The sequence below is a fragment of the Lutra lutra genome, chromosome 12 (genome assembly GCF_902655055.1).
Source record: "Lutra lutra chromosome 12, mLutLut1.2, whole genome shotgun sequence".
Taxonomy (NCBI): Eukaryota; Metazoa; Chordata; class Mammalia; order Carnivora; family Mustelidae; genus Lutra; species Lutra lutra.
The window spans coordinates 35,116,727-35,136,131 of NC_062289.1; the positions used below are offsets into that span (position 1 = coordinate 35,116,727).

General features: G+C 37.3%; 1 protein-coding gene across 1 annotated transcript; it reads right to left on the reverse strand.

The window, feature by feature from the left end:
* Positions 1-11,804: 11,804 nt before the first annotated feature.
* On the reverse strand, positions 11,805-12,655 carry LOC125082686 (actin-related protein 2/3 complex subunit 3-like). The gene has a single exon (XM_047698546.1). It carries the CDS (start codon positions 12,615-12,617, stop codon positions 12,081-12,083), a length of 537 nt encoding a protein of 178 aa, XP_047554502.1. The 5' UTR covers positions 12,618-12,655; the 3' UTR covers positions 11,805-12,080.
* Between the last annotated feature and the right edge of the window lie 6,750 nt (positions 12,656-19,405).

Consider the following 19,405-nt stretch of genomic DNA (forward strand, 5'->3'; position numbering starts at 1 on the left):
GGATAGAGGGCACATACCTCAATATTATCAAAGCCATCTATGAAAAACCCACCGCAAATATCATTCTCAATGGAGAAAAACTGAAAGCTTTTCCGCTAAGGTCAGGAACACGGCAGGGATGTCCGTTATCACCACTGCTATTCAACATAGTAGTAGAAGTCCTAGCCTCAGCAATCAGACAACAAAAGGAAATTAAAGGCATCCAAATCGGCAAAGAAGAAGTCAAACTATCACTCTTCGCAGATGATATGATACTATATGTGGAAAACCCAAAAGACTCCACTCCAAAACTGCTAGAACTTGTACAGGAATTCAGTAAAGTGTCGGGGTATAAAATCAATGCACAGAAATCAGCTGCATTTCTCTACACCAACAACAAGACAGAAGAAAGAGAAATTAAGGAGTCAATCCCATTTACAATTGCACCCAAAACTATAAGATACGTAGGAATAAACCTAACCAAAGAGACTAAGAATCTATACTCAGAAAACTATAAAGTACTCATGAAAGAAATTGAGGAAGACACAAAGAAATGGAAAAATGTTCCATGCTCCTGGATTGGAAGAATAAATATTGTGAAAATGTCTATGCTACCTAAAGCAATCTACACATTTAATGCAATTCCTATCAAAGTACCATCCATTTTTTTCAAAGAAATGGAACAAATAATCCTAAAATTTATATGGAACCAGAAAAGACCTCGAATAGCCAAAGGAATATTGAAAAAGAAAGCCAAAGTTGGTGGCATCACAATTCCGGACTTCAAGCTCTATTACAAAGCTGTCCTCATCAAGACAGCATGGTACTGGCACAAAAACAGACACATAGATCAATGGAACAGAATAGAGAGCCCAGAAATAGACCCTCAACTGTATGGTCAACTAATCTTCGACAAAGCAGGAAAGAATGTCCAATGGAAAAAAGACAGCCTCTTCAATAAATGGTGTTGGGAAAATTGGACAGCCACATGCAGAAAAATGAAATTGGATCATTTCCTTATACCACACACGAAAATAGACTCAAAATGGATGAAGGATCTCAATGTGAGAAAGGAATCCATCAAAATCCTTGAGGAGAACAGAGGCAGCAACCTCTTCGACCTCAGCCGCAGCAACATCTTCCTAGGAACATCACCAAAGGCAAGGGAAGCAAGGGCAAAAATGAACTATTGGGATTTTATCAAGATCAAAAGCTTTTGCACAGCAAAGGAAACAGTGAACAAAACCAAAAGACAACTGACAGAATGGGAGAAGATATTTGCAAATGACATGTCAGATAAAGGGCTAGTGTCCAAAATCTATAAAGAACTTAGCAAACTCAACACCCAAAGAACAAATAATCCAATCAAGAAATGGGCAGAGGACATGAACAGACATTTCTGCAAAGACGACATCCAGATGGCCAACAGACACATGAAAAAGTGCTCCATATCACTCGGCATCAGGGAAATACAAATCAATACCACAATGAGATATCACCTCACACCAGTCAGAATGGCTAAAATTAAAAAGTCAGGAAATGACAGATGCTGGCGAGGATGCGGTGAAAGGGGAACCCCCCTACACTGTTGGTGGGAATGCAAGCTGGTGCAACCACTCTGGAAAACAGCATGGAGGTTCCTCAAAATGCTGAAAATAGAACTACCCTATGACCCAGCAATTGCACTGCTGGGTATTTACCCTAAAGATACAAACGTAGTGATCCAAAGGGGCACGTGCACCCGAATGTTTATAGCAGCAATGTCTACAATAGCCAAACTATGGAAAGAACCTAGATGTCCATCAACAGACGAATGGATAAAGAAGAAGTGGTATATATACACGATGGAATACTATGCAGCCATCAAAAGAAATGAAATCTTGCCATTTGCGACGACGTGGATGGAAGTAGAGGGTATCATGCTTAGCGAAATAAGTCAATCGGAGAAAGACAACTATCATATGATCTCCCTGATATGAGGGAGAGGAGATGCAACATGGGGGGGTAAGGGGGTAGGAGAAGAGTAAATGAAACAAGATGGAATTGGGAGGGAGACAAACCATAAGTGACTTAATCTCACAAAACAAACTGAGGGTTGATGGGGGGAGGGGGTTTGGGAGGGGGGTGGGATTATGGACACTGGGGAGGGTGTGTGCTGTGAAGTGTGTAAACCTGGTGATTCACAGACCTGTACCCCTGGGGATAAAAATATATTATATGTTTATAAAAAATAAAATTAATAAAAAAAATGTATAGTGCAATGAAAAAAAATGGCAAATTAGAATGATTCTTGAAGGGAAATAAAAACTTGCCAATTTAAAAAAAATTTAGTATCATTAAAATACATTATTTAAAATGTAAAAAAAAAAAAAATCTGGAAAGATTTCTTGTTGGTTAAGTGTTCCCCAGGTGATATCAGTATAACACTTCTTCACTATATGCTTACTCATCTTGAAGAATTACTCTAAAGATTAAGAGAGATAATTCTTGAAAACACCTAGACATGATGAGAGCCCAGTATCTATGAGTTTCTTTCTCTTTCCTTTTTTTGCTTTCTTTGCTCCATTCTGTTTATAGAGAGAGACTGATACGCAAATATCAATGAAGAGTTCCATGGATTCCATGAATCAAATAATTAAGTTTTTGCCTTAGTCCTGGTTCCAGCTAGATATTTTTATTCCATACTGAAGCTGTTCCCATACCCAGATTACTCTTCTAGTTTCTTTGTCAAAAGTCTGTGGATATAACCCTGGGACTCTAGGACTCTGTCTTCTATGGATCCACTTTTCAGATGCCACCTTCTCCCTCTGTGTAAGATACTGAGATATCTGCCTCATCTTCAAATGTTGATGGTGCCTAGCGTTTGAGTCTATGCTTTGGGCAGCTCTAACTCTCAAGCACTGAGCCTTGTCTTTTGATGTACACCTCCTCAGCTATGTATTCCCAGTTCTCACCTAATGCCCTGCCATATAGCATATCTGCCATCAAGTGCCTGCCCTGAGGCCAGAGGCAAACCATCACACCTCTCTAAAAACTTGTAAGATGTGATAGTCTCAAACACTCTGAACATGGTGCATATAGCAATAACGTAGCTGCATTTACTAGGGACCACAGCTTCATGGGTTTTTTGTTTTTGTTTTGCTACAAAATGTATTGCCTTCTTTATGTTTTCCTCATTTCATGTTACTTCTTGATATGTTTGTCCTGATTTTCATTTAGCAAATTATCTAAATCCCGGTCTCTGGAATTTATATACTTAATCATATTTCATTCAATCTTGCTCTACCATTGTTAAAAAGGACAGGAAAAAGAAGAGTAAACATAGCCCATTTTTAAGATTGTCTTCAGACCTGAGCTCTACAGAAGAGGGCAAAAGCAAGAACTTGAATGATGTCCATGCATTCATAGTTGAATAAATTCAAAGACTATTTACTGAGAATCTACCATGTACTTTCCTACAGTTATAAGAAAAAAAAATTTGATACTCTTTCTCAAGAGCTTCCATGTTCTTGATTAAACAGTTATCTAATGGTTATAAATACATGTAAACATTTCAAGGATGGCAAATGCTATCAGTGATGTTCCACTGCATTATGAAAGTGTAATGGTAGGAACATATCTTGTGTTGGAGACAGGGGGGTGTAAGGAAAAGAAGTAAATAGTCCAAGATACCACTTACCTTCAGGTAGTGATAACTGCTATGAACATTTAAACAGAGTAAAGGAATAGATAGTGGTGGAGTGAAAAGAACTTTAGTTAGTATGGCCAGGGAAATTCTCTCGGAGGACATGTTTGAACAAAGATAGGAGTATCAGTCATGAAGAGTGAGCACCATAGAGATATGAGAGAAAAGTGTTCCAGGCAAGGGAACAGCAACTGAGAAGACTCTGGGGTGAAAGAGAAAAGGCTTTGAGGTGAGAAGGAGCTAAGAATCTTTAAGAAAGGATAGATCTGGGGCGCCTGGGTGGCTCAGTGGGTTAGGCCGCTGCCTTCGGCTCAGGTCATGATCTCAGGGTCCTGGGATCGAGTCCCACATCGGGCTCTCTGCTCGGCGGGGAGCCTGCTTCCCTCTCCCTCTCTCTCTCTCTGCCTGCCTCTCTGCCTACTTGTGATCTCTCTCTGTCAAATAAATAAATAAAATCTTAAAAAAAAAAAAAAGAAAGGATAGATCTATGAAAATGTCACAAAACCAATGAAAGTCACAGCATTTATAGTCAAGGTAGGAGATAATAACTTGTATTAAAGAAAAGCAGTGGGCTTGGGGAAGAATTGGAATGAACTACCCTTTCATCGCAGGATCTAATATGGAATCACATTGCATTTAATTACTGTTGCCTTATTCTCTTTTAGTATTTACCAATTCCTCACTCTTTGTCTTTCCTATGCTAAACATCTTTAAAGAGCTGGGCCAGTTATTTTATGGAAAGACCCTCATCTGAGTTTCTCTGAAGATTGTTTGGGGTTGGATTAGATTCAGGTTATTTATTGAAAAAGGAGTGCAAAAAAAGTGATGCTGCATCATAATAGTAATCACATGTAGATTTGCCCCATGCTGGTGTTACACTTGGTTAAAGGGATGTATACCGAGTTTCTCTACAGTAAAAGTACCATTTTTTTCCTCTTTGTTGATGCTTAGCAACTCAGTGGAGGCTCTTTGAGACTAATTTATTGCTCAACAAAAGTACTCTCACTTTTATTGTCACTCACTGATGACTCTTCCTGAATCAGTTATCACCATGCTGATTGACTAATAGTGATTTTCTAACTCCACGTTTTCTCCTACATGTATTTGTTGGCATTCTGCTTGAAAGAGTAGCCTTTTCTTTTCCATTGTGTATTTAAAGATTTTATTTATTTATTTGACACACACACAGAGAAATCACAATTAGGCAGAGAGGCAGGCAGAGACAGAGGGGGAAGCAGGCTGTCCACTGAGCAGAGAGCCTGTTGTGGGACTTGATCCCAGAACCCTGAGATCATGACCTGAGCCGAAGGCAGAGGCTTAACCCACTGAGCCACCCAGGAGCCCCTCCATTGTGTATTTAATAATTATGTCACCATGAATTATTTTTATAATAATTTTTTATTGAGATGTCCAACGTAGTAGACATAATTCTTTCTTTTAAAAGATTTTATTACTCCATTTGAGAGATAGAGGGAGTGAGAGAGAGAGAGAGAGAGAGAGCACATGAGCGGGGGCAAAGGGAGAGGGAGAAGCAGGCTCCCTTGCTAAGCAAGGAGCCCAACTCAGGTCTCCATTCCAGGACCATGGGATCATGTCCTAAGCCCAAGGCAGATGCTTAACCGACTGAGCCACCCAGGCGCCCCTCAACATAGTAGACATAATTCTAAGGTGACCCCGAAATTATCCCAAATCTTGTATAATGTCCTTTTCTTGAATGTGGAGACACTATGACAGAATATCATTTTCATGATTAGGTTATATTATATGGCAGAATTCTCTAAGAAAAGATTATCCTCAGTAGACCTAACCTTAAAAGGAACAGGGTGAGAAACATTCAAAACATGGGAGGAATTTGATGTGAGAAATTCTCCTTTGTTGTCATTCAGCATTAAGAATGCTACATTACAGGCAAATATGGGTAGCTACAGGAGCTGAAAGCTATCTCCCTCCAATAACTGGCAATGAGATGAGACCTCAGTACTGCAGTTCAAGGAGCTGGATTTGGCCAACAACCTGAATGATTATGGAAGTGGATTCTTACATAGATCCTAGATTTATGAAAGCAGATTGACCGATACCTGAATGTGGGATCTTGAGCTGAAGACCCAATCAGTCCTGGACTTCTGCCTTAAAAAAACAAACAAACAACAACAACAAAAAAACTAAGAGTGTTGTTACAAGTTTGTAAATCTATGGGAACAGAAATAGAAAACTAATGTACTCAAATTGTCCCATATTTGGCCAGTGGAGCTCTTTCAAGAAAATTATTGTATCCCTTAGATATACACTGTTATTCTTTTTTTTAAATTTAATTTAATTTTTTCAGCGTTCCAAGATTCATTGTTTATGCACCACACCCAGTGCTCCATGTAATATGTACCCTCCTTAATACCCACCACGAGGCTCACCCATGCCCCTCCCCCACCCTCCTTCCAAAACCCTCAGTTTGTTTCTCAGAGTCCACAGTCTCTCATGGTTCATCTCCCCCTCCAATTTCCCCCAATTCAGTTTTCCTTTCTTTCTCCTAATGTCCTCCATGTTATTCTTTATGCTCTACAAGGAAGCGAGACCGTATGATAACTGACTTTCTCTGCTTGACTTATTTCACTCAACATAATCTCCTCCAGTCCCATCCATGTTGATACAAGAGTTGGGTATTCATCCTTTCTGATGGAGGCATAATACTCCATTGTATATATGGACCATATCTTCTTTATCCATTCGTTTGTTGAAAGGCATCTTGGCTCATACATTGAGAATAACAGCGTATATTTACAGCGTATTTACATATACGCTGTTATTCTTGATGTACTTCCTTATTTTAAGATATAAACATGCACAAGACCCACATACACACACAGACATTAAAGCTATATTTAATTTATTGTTTAAACTTTTTATAAATAAGTATTGTGCTATTATTATTTTATCTGACCTCTTTTGTATTTCCAACAGGATATTTTTTCAGTTCGTTCAAGTTGCTGGACATAGATGTAGCTCATTTTTTCACTGCTCTCTATCATCCGTTTGTAAAATTATGCTGTAACTTCCTTTATATTGATGAATATTTCAGTCATTTCCTTTTTTATTTTGTTACAAATATTGGGGCACATTTTTTTTTCTGTTCCTCCTATAACATATTGCCTGTTAGGCCTTTGTCTAGCACTACAATTGCTAGGACAAAGGATGTGTACAGCGTGATGCCCAAATGTATACCGAAGTGCTTTGCTGTGCCACGTCTTTGCCACTATGTTAGTGCTAGCAAGCTTCTTCATCTTTATAAATCATGTGGGTATAAAATGATATCTCCTCCTGGTTTAATTTACTTGTCTCTGGGATCTAAGGGGGTCAAGTATATGTTAATAAATTGTCCATTTGTATTTCCAGTTTTGTGGACATTTTTTTAAGACTCTTGCCTGATTCCTATTGTCTTATCTCTCTCTGATGATTTATGTTATTTATGTGTTGCTTTGTCTATTATATGTGTTACAAATCTCTTTTCCTACTTTGTATCTTCTGTTCATTTTTTAAAATTAATGTGGTGTCTGTTATGGACTGAATTATGTCTGACCAACATTTATACGTTGATTCCCTAGTTCCCAATGTGACTATTTTCAGATAGGGCCATTGAGGAGGTAATTATGGTTAGATAAGTTGATAAGAGGATCCAATAGGATTGATGTCCATATAGGAAGAGGAAGAGACGTGAGAATTAGTTCTCTTCCTGCACACACAGACAGAAATAAGACCACATAAGAATGTAACAAGAAAGGTCTATCTTCAATTGAAGGGGAGGTGTCTCACCAGAAACTGGCTGATACCCGTGGCCTCCAGAGCTGTGAGAAAATAAATGTGTGTGGTTTAAGCACCCACTCTGTGGTATTTTGTGTGGCAGCTCAAGAAACTAATACAGTGTCTCTCAATGAATGGACATTTTTCAATTTAATTGAGTCAAATTCATCAATAACTTCCTTTATATTAATAATCTTTGGTTTTGTCTTTACTATAATTTCCCATACCTTATCTCATAGAGAGTCTGTTTTATATCTTCTTCTGAATAATTTAAATTTCACCTTTTATGTTTAAGGATTTATTCTCCTTGGAATTTCATTTTGTAAAATATAAAATAAAGAGATTCATTAGATAATATTGTATAAAATATATAATTGTATATGTCACTTATAATGCATATTGTGTTTATTTTACATATAATTTATTATACACATATACATTTTAATGTGAACAATTGTTCCAGTTTGCTGTAGTCAGCTCAGACTTATATAATAATATACCATGGACTGGGTGTTTAAACAACAGACATTTATTTCACATAGGTTGAGAGGCTACGGTCCAGGTTCAAGGTGCCAGCAGATGTGGTTCCTGGTGAGATGCCTTTTCCTGTTTGCAGTTAACCACTCTCTCACCGTATCCCCACATGATGAAGAGAGAAAGAGAGCTCTGTCATCTCGCTTTCTTCCTATAAGGAAACTAACACCATCATGGGGTCCCCAGTCTCATGACCTAATCTAAACCTAATTACCTTCCAGAGACACCCCCTCCAGTATCACCTTATTGGGGTTAGGGCTTCATGTACTAATTTGGGAGGGGAGACAAATATTCAGTCTGCAAGACAGCCCTGCTTATTCATTAATTTATTCTCTAGTCCAAGACTACACTGCCCTAGTTAGTTCAGTTGTGTACTATGTCTTGATACCTAGGAAATATTATTGTCTCAACTTGTTCTTTAGAAAAATCTTGCTAGGGGTGCCTGGGTGGCTCAGTGGGTTAAGCCTCTGCCTTTGGCTCAGGTCATGATCCCGGGGTCCTGGGATTGAGCCCCAAATCAGGCTCTCTGCTCAGCAGGGAGCCTGCTTCCTCCTCTCTCTTTCTGTCTGCCTCTCTGCCTACTTGTGATCTCTCTTTCTGTCAAATAAATAAATAAAATCTTTAAAAAAAAAAAAGAAAAGAAAAGTCTTGCTATTTTTCTCATTTGCTTTTCCATAAATTTTGGAATCAGCTTGTCAATTCTACTAAAATTCTATTAGAGTTTTGATTACAATTATATTGATGCACAGTTCAATATAAAGAGAATAGTCACATTTTTATAATGACTATCAGTAAACATTATATATCTCTCTTTTCATCTTAGCCTTCTTTTATAATTTTCTCTTGAAGTCTAGAGCATCTTTTGTTATATTTATTCTCAGACACCTTATTTTTTGGATGCTGTTGTAAAGGAATATATGTTCTTTAATTATATTTTCTGAATTATGCTGGTATATAGAAATGCCATTGATTGTGTATATTGATCTTACAGCTCACAGCCACATTGCTGAACTCTCTTATTATTACTAATAATTTTTCTGTAAATGCTTTTTGGTTTTTTATGTAAATAACCATAACATCTGAAAAGAATTTGTTTTGTTTATATCTTTCTGATTCTTCTGCCTTTAATTTCTCTTTTCCCATCTTACTTTGCTGGCCTAGGATATCTAGCATGATGTTGTCTACAAATCTACTATACTAATGGGATTCATTGCCTTCTTCTTGATTTTAAAGAAAATGCTTTAAAATATTTATTCATGTGGAAGCATATTGTCCCTGGTTTTTGTCACCCTTGTTGCCTCTCTTTATCAGGTTAAGGAAGTTTCTTTATCAGGTTAAGGAAGTTTCTTATTTATAATAAGAAACATACTTTTGAATTTTATGCCATTCCTGACAACAGAGCTCCTAAAACTCTTGGAATTTCCTATGATGAAAACAATACAGGTGTCTTAAAGGTTATGTTAATTGAATGACTTTTGGGTAACACCTAAGGATAGAGGTTGGTGGCCAGGAGAACCAACCATGCGATTAAAGGGTTGGAACTTTCAGTCCTACCCACCTGACCTTCTGGAGAGAAGAACTAGAAATCAAGTTCAATCACCAGTGGCCAATGAATTCATCAACCATGCCTATGTAATGAAGGCTCCATAAAAAAGATGAGGTTTTAGAGAACTTCCAGGGTAGGAAACATGTAGAGATTTGGGAACAGTGCAGGCTTGAAGAGGAAATGGAAGCTCTATGCCCCTTCCCTATATCTTGCCTTAAGCATCTCTTCCATCTAGCTATTCTTGAATTATATCCTTTTATAATAAATTGGTAATCTACTAAGTAAAATGTTCCTCTGAGTTCTACCAGTTGCTTTAGCAAATTAATCAAAACACAAGGAAAGAGAAATGGGAACCCTCATTCTGTAGCTGGTACGTCAGAATCATAGGACAATATATTGGGGAATGTATCTGTATATTGTATATTGTTCCAACAACAGTTGGAATTATCTTCTCCTTAAATATTAGTAAGTTATAGCAGACGGTATCAGTACCACACCCTTAGGACTCACCAGTCCCAGACACAATGATAGTTTTTTTTCTTTTCTTTTCTTTTTTGGTTGAAATATAGTTGATATATTAATGTTATATTAATTTCAAGTGTACAACCTAATGATTGCACAGTTCTGTACATTACATGGCGTGTACACCATGATATGTGTAGTTATCATCCATCAGCATACAAAATTATTGCAGTATTATTGACTATATTCCCTATGCTTTACTTTTTATCCATATAACTTATTTATTTTATAACTGGGAATTTGTACCTCTTAATCCTTTCACCTATTTCACCCATACCCCCACCCCTCTCCATAGATAAGTTTTTTAACGCAAGCACTAGTAACTTTGCCTGAGGAGTTTATCTGCCTACTGGAAGCAAGAAGGTATAATTTTTATTTTTAAGTAGGCTCCACACCCAGCATGGGGCCCAATGCCAGGCTTGAACTCATGATCCTGAGATCAAGATCTGACCGAGATCAAGAGTCAAACACTTAATGGACTGAGCCACCCAGAGTCACCTTGGAGGGTGCCCCTTGGAGGTATACTTCTAAGACAGGGCAGCAGTGCAAGAAGAGTAACTGCCCTTGGGGGAAGCCCTCAACCAATAGTAGACAGGTGTCAGTTTATATATACCCTAGTTTCCTTTTTTCTGGAGGGAATATTTGAAGTCATTAACTGTATATCATTCAGAGGTTTCTTCTGGGATCAGACTCAGTTGCCCACATGCAAACCCTTCACCAATTTGACTCCTTCTCCTTTCTGCCTTCCTTTCTCACTCCCTTCCATGATTCTTGAGATCATTTCCCAAAGACACTGTTTCACTCAAACCCTTGTCTCAAGGTCAGCTTCTGGAGAATCCTAACTAAGACAAAATACTTAAAAATGTATTTTGTATGGGGCACCGGGGTGACTCACTTGGTTAAGCTTTCTCTTGATTTCAGCTTAGTTCATGATCTCAGGGTCATGGGATTCAGTCCCTCATTGGACTCCACACTCAGTGGAGAGTCTGCTTGAGGATTCTCTCTATCCTTCTCCCTTTGCCCCTCCCCCTGCTTGCATGAGCACTCTCTGTCTCTCTAAAATAAATAAATCTTTTTTAAAAATGTAAAATATCTAGATATGCTTCTCTTTGCAAGGATTCTTAACCATTTCAAAATGTTAACAGTTTCAATAACATTTATTTATAATAGAGTCAGATGGTTATTCATATTTTTTGACTTTTTTTCAAATTCATATAAGTTTTTAAATGGATTGGAATAAAGTTGCTCTCAATGTTCTTCTATTCCTTTTTTTTTTTTTTTTTTTTGCCAGGGCAGGGGTGGTTGGGCTACACTCAAAAGAGCTTATTTTTTTTTTTTTGGTTTCTGGTTTTGTGTTTATTATTTATTTGTTTATTTAATTTGAGTATAGTTGACATACATTGCTGTTTAATCTGAGTATAGTTCACATACATTAGGTTTAGGTGTACATTAGGTTTAGGTTAGGTGTTTATTATTTATTTGTTTGTTTAATTTGAGTATAGTTGACATACATTACATTACATTTGAGTATAGTTGACATACATTAGGTTTAGGTGTACAACACTTCTATTCACTTTTTAATCTCTCCTGCAATTCTTATGGCTCTTCTGTCAAACTTCGCACTCATTTTTGCTTTTACCTTATTTTCTTGATCACTGTCAGCAGAGGTCTCATTAATGAATTCATTGTTAGCTTTGTGAATTCTTTCATTTGTGTCTTTATCTTATGTTAGTAATTTCTGCTTTCTTTTTTTTTTTTTTTGTTAGAAATTTCTTTATTCTTACTTAATTTTTATTAAGCACCAGCTTAATACTACAGAAAGTTCAAATCACCCTTCAACAACCCATTCTTCCCTCCCCCACCCAAATTCTTGATAAAGAGCTCTTCGAGTGAAGAAACTTCTCTTCACTTGGCTGTCTTCTCTCTTCTGTATAAAATTTTATCAAATAAAGGCAAAGAACTGTGTACATCTTGCTGTAAAATGCTGCTCACGACTGTGGAAAGTGTCTGCCCAGGCTCTTTTCACTGTCCAGGTCCTGAAAGACTCTTGTTCATGAACTGTCTCTTCACAAAGCAAGTCCACCACTTGCTAGGTTTATCATTCTGAGGGTCAAAAACTTTCTCACAAAGTCTCAGTCCAGTCTCTTGTCTCAAGTGCTGTAAGTAGGCCCTCATCACCTCGTCTTCCTGTTTGTTTGCCGGTTTGGCATAAATCGCATTAAGTGGAAAACCAGGCTCTCCAGGAATGGGAAAATTAGTGATTCCCAGCGTATACCTTTCCTTTTCACCTTGGCTTTTGGAATTGCACTTTTGCAGTTTCTTTAGACACTCGGAAATGTAGAGAGTTATATATATCAAGGTTCTATCAGCTTCATTCTTAATCTCATAGTTTTTGAAGAAGACATTGGCCTTGAAGTAATAGATGGCTTCATCCACAATATCTGTATCTTTTGTCTCTCTAGGGGCGGGTCCTTTGAACTGACTTCTGATAGGCAACAGTGCCATGTTTCCAATGAGTTTGGTGTCCGGATCCATGAGAGATGAGTGGTAAGCCGGCATCTTGAAGGCGCCCGGGTTTCAAGCTAGACGAGGAGGATGGGGTTTTCTCTGCTTTCTTTTTGAAAACATTTCTTTTTAAAATTTCATTTGGATCTATTTTGTAGTTTTTTTTCTACTATATTTAATGTATCATTGTTGGTCAGCCCTCTATCTTTTGTAATTTGAGCATTTAAGACTTTTTCTTTTCCCCCTATAATTACTAGTTATCTGTCTTACAAGTTTTGGTATGTGGGTTTTTTTTTTCTAAGTAATTTAAATACTCACTGTGCTTTCTACTTGGAAATATGCATTATTTAAAAGCTTTTTAAAATATTTTTATGTAATCTTATGTCATCTTCTGTAAAGAACTCTGTTTTCTCCACTTGTTGAGTCCAATGTGGTTTGCATGTCTATTCAGTAAAGTTTTGAACAATGTAGTTCATATATACTATATTCTTATCACTTATTTTTCCTGTTTGTCCTTATTGCTGATATGTTAACTCTTAAAATTTGGTGATAGATTTGTTCATATTTCTTCACAGATTTGTAAATTTTTATTTCATATATTTTAAAGCTATAGAATTAGAGGCATACAAATTTAAAACTATTGTATTGCCCTGGCAAACTGAAATCTGTATGTAGTAGCACACTTTATAACTTTATATTTTATATGATATTGGTATTGTCAAATCAGCTGCCTTTTGGTTAGTATTTTCCTGATAAATCTTTTTTAATATTTGTCTTCTTTTCTCAGTGTTATATCCTAAATAAGTCTCTCATAAAGAGTGTATGCTTGTATTTTTCATATAATCAGGTAATCTTTGACTTCAACCTGAGTGTTTAGTTCATTTACATTTATTGTAATAAGTGATATATTTAGATTTATTTTCTTTGTAATACTTTCAACTTTCTTTGTTTCATTTTCCTGTTTTCTTGACATTTTTATTGACTTATTTTTCCTTGAATGGTTTCTACACTCTATTTATGCTTACTCTAGGAAAAAAATTAATGTATATTTAAGGTAACAAAGACAAAATTCAATACATCAAAATCTCTGGTCACCATGAAGTAGAAGAACAGTTGCAGATTGCTTCAGTGGTGATTTACATGTATGCTATTTTATTTTACTATTCTGAGAATTTTTATTATCAAATATAACACTCAGGAATACTTGTACATTAATTATAATACATTATAATATTAAAAATACAAATATTACAATAATAAAAAGCAAAACTCCATTAAAAGGAAGAAAAAGCAAACACTTTATAATAGAAGATGTAGGAGTGTCTGTTAGGCCAATGAAAAAGTGCTTAACATTATTAGTCATCAGAATTTAACCAACAAGATACATTTACACACTCATCAGAATAGCTAAAAATATTTAAATGACTAAAATACCAAATATTGGTGAGGATGTAGAGCAACTAGAACTCATAAACATTGTTGAGAATATTCTGGCAGCTTATCATAAAACTAAGTGTTCATCTTTCTACTCTAGATTAGTGATTTACCCTTTTGTATTAACACAAAATAAATGGAAACAAATGCTCACAAAAATTCTTGTATAAAAATGTTCGTAACAACTTTACTCACAGTAAAACACTGAAAATAGCCCAGATGTCCATCAACAGAAGTATGAGTGAACAAAAAGTGATAAAATCATTTAAGGAATATTACTTAGAGTTAACATTTATTCCTCCAACAAAGAGGAACACATTATAATACATACACATTAATTTCAAAAACATACTGAGTGTTAGAAACCTAACAGAAAATAATACATACTATGTGTCTCTATATATGTGAAACTCTAGAGCAGTGCAAGTTACCAGTGATGGAATAGTCAGGATAATAATTACCTCTGAAAGATAAGGACAGGCTTTCCCTGGGAAGGGATATAAGAGAACTTTCTCAGATTGCAATGTTTTATATCTTGATAGGGGTTTATGTTACATGGATGTACGCTTTTATTAAAACTCAATGAAAGTTCATTTAAGATTTGTGCTTTTCTTTGTATGTGAAGAAGAACAATAACAACAGCAAAAAAAATGATATACAGGAGTTAAATTCTGGTTGATTGGGTATGTGCTGGATTATCAGGGCAATGAGGGCTTATGCCTGAATGTTGGTTTGAGTCTCATCAAAGAAATGGGATGAATGAATAGATACATGGTGGAGTGTAGTGAAATATTTGTGATGTAGTCTAAGTGATGGACATACACATGTGTAATTCTTTCATCTTTGTGTTTCAAACCTGACATAGGGTGCAGAGAGAGAATAGAAGGAGAAATATTGGAATTGGTCTCCTAACTGCTCTTTTTACTTCTTCCCTTGCTCTTCTACAACATAATATGAACATAGCAGATTAAAAAACAAGTAACAATTCATAACATGTCATTCCTTGCTCAAGAGCCTTCAATGGTTTCCCATCTCTTTCTGGAGCTACTTCCCCTACTTTTGCCTGCCTCTTTTTTTTTTCTTAACATACTGGTCTTCCATAACAGATGCCATATTTTCTTTGCCTCAGCTAAGTTTCTAAAAGCCATAAATAGAAAACTCACTCAGATAATTAAAAAAAAAATCTGTCATTGTATCTGTATCTGAAGAGAGTAATTGTATAATCATTAGGAGTGCCCCTCTGATGTCAGAGAGCTGGAACTCCAACCTTGGACCCACCTTCTTTGTAATGATATGATTAGACCCCTTTGTGCTTCAGTCTGTTCACAGGAAAAAGAATGGTGGGACTAAAACAGGATATGTGTAACAAGGTGGGGTTTTTTGTTTTGGTTTTTGTTTGCTTTTTTGTTTCAAAATAGAATCACATGAGATCATCCACATAAAACCCTTAACATTGTGATTGGCACATTTACTAAATGTTCAGTAATTGATTGCCTGTACCTTTGTTACTTATTTCAGAACTCCTGGTAAGACTTGCCTATAAAGTCTAAATTTTGTTCTTCAAAATAGGCCATTAAATTATATATTATACAGAGACAGAGAATTATGTTTGGGATCCTCCAAAATATAAACAGAGATGAGTTTTAGAAAAAGATATAATCAGTTGCAAACTTCCTCCTTGCTTGGTTCCTACAGCTCCCTCATGCCTCCCCAGCCACTACCAAGTATATCTCATCACCAGGCTCATATATGTGACAATGATGAAAGGGTCTGTGCTGGGAACAATATAGTGAGTAATAAATCAAGGCTGGAGGGGGGCTACCAAGCAGAATGGGAGGAGGGGGGTTGGCTTGTGAATAATCAATGCAATAGACTCTGTAAGAACATGGCAAAACATCTTACTTAACATGCTTAATAAAGCTGGAGAGGGGAAAGCAGTGATAATATGGAAACAGGTTGTCAGATTGCTGGAGAGCCCTGTGCCCACACAGACAGAGCAGGCTGTGGGAGAGGAAGAGAGCTGCCTCCTCTGTGCTGGACCCAGCTCTGACCACCCACCCCTACACTGTGCTCAGTGTCTGGGATGGTATATATGCCTCCTCCTGGCTCTGTGCCAGCAGTTTCAGGAATAAAGAGGGGGAAAATAACCTATTCTAAAGACTTCTAATTGTGGTTAAATCCAGGAACATGTAGCAGTCCTGCTACAGAGCAAAAAGACCCACTCCTTATTTGGAGCAACAAAATAGAAATAATATTAAAAAGGTACTTAGATGCTTAAAATGAGGTGTGGCTGGCACTTGTTCCAGAATGATAGTGCAAGAAAGAATTTCCGGGATACTCTAGTCCCAGTCCTCTTATTTGTATGAGGGAGGAAGTCAAAGCTCAGGGAGAATGAGGTCACAAGGTCACACAAATAGTTGATGTCAGAGTGGAGAGTAGGGCCTAGATATGCAATTTAAGACATTAAATTCTACAGTATGCCTTGCATTCAAGAGATGCTTCACACATAGAGATCACTGTTTCTTTCCTTCAATCTTGACCTCTTCTCTTTTCAGCATCCAGAGCTCAAAGAAAGAAGATAAAAATGAGCACTGTAGCAGGAGTCTAAAGACTGATTAGAAAGCTGCTTCTTTTACAGACTGGTATGATCTGGGGCAAGCCACTGAATTTGGGTCTCGGTGTCCTCATTTTTAAGATGAGATGTTAGTTTTATAGGATTACAAGTCCTTTCTAGGTCTAACATTCTTAATTTGAAGCATTCTCATTTTCAAATTGAATATGACCTGTCTGCATAATGAAAGAGGGGGAGAAAACACACAAAGGAAAAAAAAAAGTACTATGAAGTACTATGATATTATAATAGTGTCTTTTCCCTTGGTAGCTTTGGAATAAGTGTGTTATTGTTAAATTCAGTTGTACCATCTTAGCAAGGCAAACAGAAATGTAATGTTTGCTAATTGAACTATAAAAATAATAATTACCTTTGATGTAGAACACAAAGTCACTCAGCAGTGAGCTCTGATTGTATAAATGGAAGCAGTTACCATCAGGGCCCAAACCAGATTAGAAGGGAGCCATTGCAATTACATCTGAGAGCTGCAGAATGTATATAGGCATGGAGTGCCTTCTTTACGTGCAAGGATGTTCCCCTCAGGTGCTGCAGGAGAATGAGGGACACACGGCTACTTATGGCTCTCAGTGACCTGTGTCTGGACAGAAAGCTAAAATTCCTTTTAACATCCTAGCTTGGGGAGCGGAGTGGTGGGTGAGATAAAATGAGAAGCTGTTCAGGAGACACTCTTAGTCCATTCACAGGGGCCACCTGCAGTACTTGATTTAGTGGTCCCTAGGAGCTTTTCTGCTTAAGAATTTCTATCAGCTACCCTGGTTGGGGACATGAAATCTACCTTCAGGAATTCAGGATGCTGAGCATGGGCTACAAACAGTTCTCACAACCTGGCTCAGTCGGCTCTGGACGGAGGCAGCCAAGTGACAATGAGGCCCATCTCAAGACATGAGCCAGCAAAGTCACTTGAGGAGAATGGACAGTGCCTCAGTGCATGTGGTGCCAGCAGAGCAGGTGGGGCATCAGGCACTGTGCCCTTTCCCAGCCCTGAGCACAGTCAAGAAATTCAGAGTGAGGGCCGTAGTGGTGGACTGAGCCATGGAACAGTTGGCCAGCTGTGCCCTGGAGAAATAATTCCGAGACTTTCTCTGTCTTGTCTCCTTTCCCCTTCTGCATGTTTATTATTCCTGTTTTCCACCTATACTGAGCTCCTCCTGGTCATCATCCAAGCGGTTTGTTTGTTTGTTTTGTTTGCTTGTTTGTTTTTCTCCTGATTCTCTTGATTCAAGCCTAACAGCAATCAGGATGAAAAACAGTGCTCAGGGGATGATTGCTGATTGAGGAATTGATTGAGGATTTGATTGTTTGACTCATTTGGAATAACTTGTTCAAATCTAGCTTACCACAAATTCTCACAGAAACGTAGGAGAGAAACCATTTTATTTTCTAGCCTATAATATGAAAGAATTTTGTTAGGGCTCCTTGTCAGAATATTTTCAATGAGCGTTTTATTATACAACAAATTTTCTTTGGAGACCTCCTTCCTCCTGCTTACAGCTCTCACTTGGCTTCTAATTTCAGCTCAAGCTGTGCACCCACCAGCGATTTCATTCCCCATCTATCTCTAGCCCCCTCCCCAACCAAATCATATCCATATTTTTTTCCAGAATGTAAAATATAGAAACAAGCATCTGTTTGGACAAAATCAGTTTTCACTTGTGAAAAGTAGATGCTTTGTAAAATCACAGGCAACAAGAAAAATGTCAGAGAATGGAACCAAATGTTGGAGGGATAATAAAACCTTTGGTTCCTGCTTGGATGGGCTGAGGAAGAGGTTTGCTAAAGATTAAATAGACGGGACATAGTCTGACTTCAGTTGGTCTTTGAGTTCCAACATCCCTCGCTTTGTTTAGACCCTACATTGGCTGATGCTTGATTTCTCACTGTAAAAATATGACTAAGACACTCCTATCTATACATTGTGCTATGAGCGGATATGTGGGATCAACAAAGAGAAAAGGGGATATCTGTTTCCTTGTTTTCACAAAGTGTTCCAAAGGACATTTCCTCTTTAATATGAAAAGTTGTCCAGACCCTCATTTCCAAGATCTCAATTTGGTTAACTCTAATTATGTCTGTAATGCTTGGGAAAGGTGTTGTATGAATAAATGGCTCTTTAATTTCTAGGTCTTTCCATCTTTATCATTTAACTGCATGAATGTCTTAGGCAATGACTTTGTCTTGAAGGATGTAGAATTCATCTTTGGCATGAGGTTTGAATTACCTTCTCTGTCATCAGTTGAAGGAATGGCAAGGTAAAATGCCCAGCTTATGACAGTTGAACTCAACAAATTCTTTGGTTACCAACTTATTATGTGCCAGATACTAGACAAGACAAAAAAGATACTGACTGTAGTCTTAATGGGGAGTTTTCCATTAAGGAAATTTAACAATAACTGGCTAAAAAGCATGATATACAATGGACAGTTGGAACAAGAACATAACCTCTTCAGGTTTCAAGGACTTTCTAGAGTCTTTGTGTACATATTCACATTTCTCATAGTGTTTCTAATTCCCATATAGTAAGATTTCAATACATATTGAGCATTTTTTTTTTTAATTTGGGTACTTTTGGCCAAGCTGATAATTATTTGATATACTCTTTCAATTTACAAAACTAGATTCTGTGTATTTAGAGAATGGTTTTGAAATGTCTATGGGAGCCTGGGTGGCTCAGTTGGTTAAGCATCAGACTCTTGATTTCAGTCATGATCTCAGGGTCATGAGGTTGAGCCCTGTGTCAGGCTCTGCATCCAGCAGGACGTCTACTTGAGATTCTCTC

Coding starts and splice junctions, on each gene's coding strand:
- LOC125082686 (XM_047698546.1), bottom strand. CDS start 12,617: ATGCCGGCTTACCACTCATCTCTCATGGATCCGGACACCAAACTCATT.